The 6939-nt window shown below is 34.4% G+C and overlaps 1 protein-coding gene across 1 annotated transcript in view; it reads left to right on the top strand.

Annotated features, from left to right (window-relative positions):
* The window catches only part of LOC107568913 (A-kinase anchor protein 13-like), an 84148-nt gene that overhangs the window by 39931 nt on the left and 37278 nt on the right, over positions 1-6939 (top strand). Inside the window, exon 10 of the mRNA XM_016254909.1 lies at positions 4759-4822. Within this exon, the coding sequence (XP_016110395.1) occupies positions 4759-4822 (64 nt within the window). The remainder of the gene's footprint in view (positions 1-4758; positions 4823-6939) is intronic.

A 6939-nucleotide genomic window follows, 5' to 3' on the forward strand; every position in this document is an offset into this window, starting at 1 on the left:
TGAAACTTTCATATATTCTAGATTCATTACATGTAAAGTAAAACATAAAAAAAGTGTTTTAATTTTGATGATTAGAGCTTACAGCTCATAAAAATAAAAAATCCAGTATCTCAAAATATTTGAATATTTACATTTGAGTGTCATTAAATGACCATCCCTACAGTATAAATTCCGGGTATCTCTTGTTCTTTGAAACCACAATAATGGGGAAGACTGAATTGGCAATGGTCCAGAAGACAATCCTTGACACACTCCACAAAGAGCGTAAGTCACAGAAGGTCATTACTGAAAGGGGTGGCTGTTCACAGAGTGCTGTATCAAAGCATATTAAATGCAAAGTTGACAGGAAGGAAGAAAATGGGTAGGAAAAGGTGCACAAGCAACAGGGATGACCGGAAGCTTGAGAATACTGTCAAGCAAAGCCTATTCAAACACTTGGGAGAGCTTCACAAGGAGTAGACTGAAGCTGGAGTCAGTGCATCAAGAGTCACCACTCCGACTTCTTCAGCAAAAGGGCTACCAAGCCACTTCTGAAACAGAAACAATGTCAGAAGCGTCCATTTTGTTTTATCAAGTCCAAAGTCAATGCAGCCATCTACCAGGAGATTTTGGAGTACTTTATGCTTCCATCTGCTGACAAGCTTTATGGAGATGCTGATTTCCTTTTCCAGCAGGACATAGCACCTGCCCACAGTGCCAAAACTTCTTCCAAGTGGTTTGTTGACCATGATATTACTGTGCTTGACTGGCCAGCCAACATGCCTGACCTGAACCCCATATGGAATCTATGGGATATTTTCAAGAGAAAGATGAGAAAGAGTCGATCCAACAATACAGACGAGCTGAAGGCTCAATAGATCCTCAGCAGTGCCACAGGCTGATCGCTTCATGCCACACCTCACTGATGCTGGAGTTTGTGCTAAAGGAACCCCGACCAAGTATCGAGTGCATAAATGAACATACTTTAAAGAACTTGAGCTTTTCTGTTTTGCAAATCCTTTTTTGATTTTTTTTATTGATCTTAGGAAATATTCTAATATTTTGAGATACTGGATTTTTGACTTTCATAAGCTGTAAGCTCTAATCATCAAAATTAAAACCAAAAAACTTTTGAAATGTTTTTCTTTACATGTAATGAATCTAGAAAATATGAAAGTTTCACTTTTTGAAATAAGTTACACAAAAAAAAGAACTTTTTCACGATTTCAAATTTTTTGAGATGCACCTGTATATACTATTAAAACTCGCACATTTGATGATCTCTGTACATGCCATGATTGACTCCCCTGGACAAATGGATCTGATTTTAGTGTGAAGAAAGAATTAATTCATCCAATGAAAACATCTCGTGCACTTTTTAATTAAACAAACCTATGTCGAACTCGGTCACAATCTGACAGCTGTAGTTCTACCACTTATGCCTAAACAATACAGCTCTTTTCATTTATAATCTCTTTAATCTCTATTGGTTTTTCAGCAGCAGCAGCTGTGTGATATCATCACACACTATTATGGGAACTGCTGTGCAAATAACCCAAAGAGTGTGTGTTTGTGCTCCCCGGCCTCTTGTGTTCGGGACAACAGATGACAGTGTTCTCCATAAGCATTGTCTTCTCAGAGGTACACAGTGGACTGTCTGAGCTCTGGCATGGACGTGATCATCAATGCAGCGTTGTGCATTGTTAATGGCTTTAAAATTGTCCTCGGCCACTTGGTTTTTCGAGGGTGTGAACATAATTAGTCCCTGGCCAGGATGGAAACGTGAACTGCTCTTGGGTCAAATCAGAAGCCATTTCTCTGGTTCCTCACGTTTTCCTCCTGTATTCCCTCCCTCTAGGGATCCTTTGTTGACCATCTTTCTCCCCCGTCCGATCTTGCATCACCTGTGTGACCCTGTAGCTGGGTTATAACAAAGGCAAAAGAGCTTTTCAGTGTGCTTTCCAGCCGAGTGAATAACCATCAGCAGTGCAGGATGCTTTAATACAGGCTTTCTATTGTGGGAGCTTTGTACAGATTTCTGTTCAGTAGCAGTACTGGCCGTAACTTGAGATCTGTGTAAACATTTCCAATACACTGTATGTATTCACCCTTTCAGTGCCTCAGATCAAAAGCTGACATATAGTTGGCATGCAGGCATGACAATATTGGGCCTGTTTAGTATAATACAGACTGAAACTGGACTTTGAAAAAGGAAGTACGGTATAGAAGATACACAAGATTGCTGAGACTCTTTTCAGCACCAAGCTATATGTGACCTGTATTAGGACTGCTTTGTCTGTTGGTTTCCTTAAAACAAATTAAGAATGGCAAAACACATTCCGTCTACAGTGCTTTTACATCTGCAATGTGATAGAAGACAATTATGTTCATATGCACTAGCGTTCAAAAATATATTTTTGAAAATCTTATGCTCATTACGGCTGTAATTATTTGATAAAAAAATACAACAGAAGCAGTAATATTTTGAAAAATTATTAACGTTTTAAAATGTTAATTTTAATAATATATTCTAATTTAATATATATTAAAATGTAATTTATTCCTGTCATCAAATCTGAATTTTCAGCATAAGAGTCGTCAGCGTCACGTGATCCTTCAGAGATCATTGTAATATTCTGATTTGCTGCTAAAGATTCTTATATTTCTTATTATTATCAATGTTGAAAACAGGGAACCGCAATTAAAAAAAACTTTCACGATTCTTTGATCATTAGAAAGTCCAAAAGTACAGCATTTAACTGAAATATAAATATTTTGTAACATTGTAAATGTCTTTGCTGTCACTTCATTATACTAATCAATTCAATGTGTCTTTGCTGAATAAAATATTTCATTTCTTAAAAAAATTAACCATACGTGGTTGAAGAACTGCTTATTATTTTTCATAATTAATGTTTTACAGAGTTCAAACAATAAGGATTTTTTCCCCCTACTGACCACCGCATTTTTATATTTGTAATAAATAAACACAAATTATTTTTGTTTTAATCTAGCAAATGATTTATTTACAAAAAAATACTTCAAGGTTTCTCCTACAACAAATTATTACAAATGTATTTATTTATTTATTGCTAGAATAAAATAATTAATTTCTTAAAAAAATGAACCATACTTGGTTAAGGAACTGTTTATTATTTTTCATAATTATTATTTAAAGGGGTCATATGATACAATTTTTCCTTTCTCTTTGGGGTGTTACAAGCTCTTGGTGCATAAAGAAGATCTGTAAAGTTGCGAAGACTAAAGTCTCTGTGTGTTTTGTTGTGAAAGTGAAACTACTTTGTTTGGCCTTCCAAAAGAGGAGATAATGTTTCTATAAAGTGGGGCAGTTCCTACTATACAAGGACAGTCTGGCGCTTCTGACTCACAGACTGTAAGTACGTTTTTTTTATATTTAAAGAATTTGCCACTGACGATTCAAACGCGAGTTTGAGCAGTGTAGAGTAGCGCTTATTGTTTGTAATTTCTCCGATCACAAATGCAGACATGGTTTTATGTTTGCGCGGCGCAATATGCAACGCAAAGCGTAAAAACACAGTATAAGTCATTACAATCAGTGATTATGTCCCCACTGGATGCAACATATGCCTCGTTTGTAATGGGTTTTATTGGTTTTGTCTCGTCGCACAGGGACACATGGAAACCATAGACTGTATGATGGAAACACAGTATGGTAGGGGCGTAACATTTCTGTCACACGCTTGAGGTATTCGGCCAATCACAACACACTGGATAGCTGGCCAATCAGAGTACACCTTGCTTTTCAAAACGATGAGCTTTGTAAAAATCGACGCGTTTCAGAAAGGCGGGGCATATGTTTTTTTTTACCTTAAACCGCATAAACACATTGCATTACACCAAATACACAAAATAATGTTCTTTTTAGCAACATCATATGACCCCTTTAAAGAGCGCAACAATTAAGATTTTTTTTTTCTACTGGCTACCATTGTTTTTTAATGATTTATTTATTTATTTATATTTGCTAGAATTTTGTTTCATTAAATGTTACGTTTTCTTTGTAATTTTTTCCACATTATTGTCCTACAAAAAAGAAAACTGCAGCAAGCTATAACATTTAACTCCATTTATTCATAATCACACTTTTTTTAAATTGTTTTTTATTTTGTATTATGGCATACGATTTAAAAAAATTACTGATCGAAACATTCTTAAAGATGCATTCAAAGTATCTCAAGTCAGTATTTATTTACTTATTTCCATAAATGCCTGTATTAAGGGAGTGAGTTGACTGCCTCTCAGTGTATTGCTTTATTAGTGTATTGCTTTATCTTATTTGAGCTGGATCTGTTTTATAAGCTGGGTTTTATCATTGGTCAGAATCCAGCCAGCAGTAGTTTGTTTGTGGGGAGCAACTCCGCATTGGATCCTGATCGCTGAAGCCGCTGTCGTCCCTCAGGGCCGGTGTGAGGCGGTGTGTGGTCTGTGATGAGTGAGATGCAGCTGTTATGGGCTCCACAAACCACAGACTGAGCTCTAAACTCATATATGCTGCAGTCTCTGAGCGCATGTGAGCAAAGCTGCTGCTTCTGTTACCCTTTTGTTTCATACATTCATTAGAAACGCTCAGTTACGTCGACCGTTTCAGCAATGAAAGAAAATGAAAAAAAACAACAAAAAAACTCATCAGATTTTTCCTGCAGTCTGATGTTTATAGTTGCTTTGAATGTGTCAGACAGCTTTTTTCATTCATGCAGTCACATGCATAAGACCATATCTTCCTCTTTCTGTCCGCAGATCCACAGAGATAAAGACACACTGTGTTCCAGTGTTTCCCAGAAGAGACACAGCTTATCCACAGGTAAGATCACACGTCCATGACCTGATATCATGTTGTTGGTTATGTAAATCAATACTAATATTTACCTAGCAGGGCTTAATTTTAGCTTATCAATATTAGCATAATTACTCCAGTCTTCAGTGTCACATGATCCTTTAGAAATCATTGCAATGTGCTGATTCGCTGCTCAATTATTATTGGTACTCAAATATTAATAATAGCTCTTTTTATTATTCGTGTTAAACCTTGCTGAATAAAAAATTTTTTTTTATCTTACCCCAGACTTTTGAATGTTAGTGTAGCAAAGTTTCTGTTTTCAACATTGATAAAAATAAGAAATGTTTGTTTAAGCAGCAAATTAGAATGATTTTTGAAGGATCATGTGACAAGGATGCTGAAAATTCAGTTTTGCAGTTTTGCTATAACAGGAATAAATTCCTTTTTAAAATATGTATTCAAGTAGTTATTTTAGATTGTAATAATATTTTAAAATATTCATGTTTTTGCTGTATTTTAAATAAAAAAATGCAGCCTTGGTGAGCATAAGACTTAAAAACATAAAAATATTTTAATTATAAGTTTTTCAAGTTTATTTGGTAAAACGTTTTGATAACACTTTACAATAATAATTTGTTAACATTAGTTAACTGCATTAGTTAACAAACTAAAAATGAAAAATACTTCTAAAGCATTTATTAACCATAGTTAATGTTCATTTCAACATTTATTATTATATTATTAAAATAAAAAATTGTGGCAGATAATATTATTTAATGTATCTGAACTGACATGAACTAACAATAAACAGTATTTTTTGGATGTAAACAAAGCACTGCAACAAATAAACTGCTCATTGGTAATGCATTTTAGTGAATCCATTAACTAATGGGACTTTATTTTAAAGTGTTACCAAAGTTTTGATAGCAAACAAATTTTTAAAACTTTTTAAATTATATTAAACTGCTTTTATGTTTTTTTTTTTGTCTTTTTTGAGCTTAAGTTGTAACATGTAAACGTAATTTTCTCTCTTGATTCATTGTTGAGTCACATTGCTCATGTACTTCATGTGATGAGTGGTGTTTTGTATGGCGTGTGTGCTTGCTTCCTTGACGGTTAGGATGCTGTCTGTGTAGGCAGTATACAGTTAAAATGTAATGTTAGCCACAGTGTCTTGTACGAAATCATTTCCACCCTCTCTCTGACCATTAGAATTGAAAGGGCTGTTTTGGTTTTTGTACCTTTAAGACTTTTATTACAGTATGTAAATGACTTCTTTTATGATTGGCTGGCTTCCTAGAGTGGCAGTAACTGCGTTGTAAACACTGGAGTGTGTCTTCACAGACTGAGCCATTTAATTTCAGATTTCATTTTGAGGTTCTTTATGAAATATGAGGAATGAGGAGCAGATGATGGTAATAACAAGTGCTTGTATAGAGGAGCATGATGGCATTGTTTATCTGTATACTTGTAACTATGAACTATTCTGAAGACTGTTGACCTTTAATACAACAGTAGTGTCTGAAACTACAGAAAGTTTTTCTTTTTTTCACCTATTGTGAACATAAGTGGCCATAGCTTGCTTTTTTAGACTCCTCTGACTTGTGAGTCAGTCTTGAGCTCACAACTTTATCACATATCAACTTCTCACTTATCACTGCTATGTTTTTGTAAATGCAGGAAGTGGGTTGAGATTTATTAATCACTTCTTTGCAAGCGTCAAACATTTTTACAACATTTAACAATGTTGCATTGTAGTTGCATGGTTTCAGTTTTGTCACAGGGCAGTGTTTTTAAAACCATCATAAATTATTTATCTTAATTTTATTTTAATTTTCATTTTTTTTCATTAACAATTATTTTATTGTATTTTATTTTTTGTTTACTTTTTTGTTAAACAGTAAAAAAAATTTTGTTTTTGTTTTAAAGCATCACAAAGTCACATTGTTTGCAACTTCCAGGTACATTTACATTTAGTCATTTAGCAGACGCTTTTATCCAAAGCAACTTACAAAGGACAATAAAAGCAGTCAAAACTAACAAAAGAGCAACAACATATAAGTGCAAATGACTCGTCTCGGTTAGCCTTACGCAGTACACGTAGCAAGGTGTGTGTGTATATATATATATATATATATATA

Source organism: Sinocyclocheilus grahami, unplaced genomic scaffold (genome assembly GCF_001515645.1).
Source record: "Sinocyclocheilus grahami isolate Dianchi unplaced genomic scaffold, SAMN03320097.WGS_v1.1 scaffold1293.1, whole genome shotgun sequence".
NCBI lineage: Eukaryota > Metazoa > Chordata > Actinopteri > Cypriniformes > Cyprinidae > Sinocyclocheilus > Sinocyclocheilus grahami.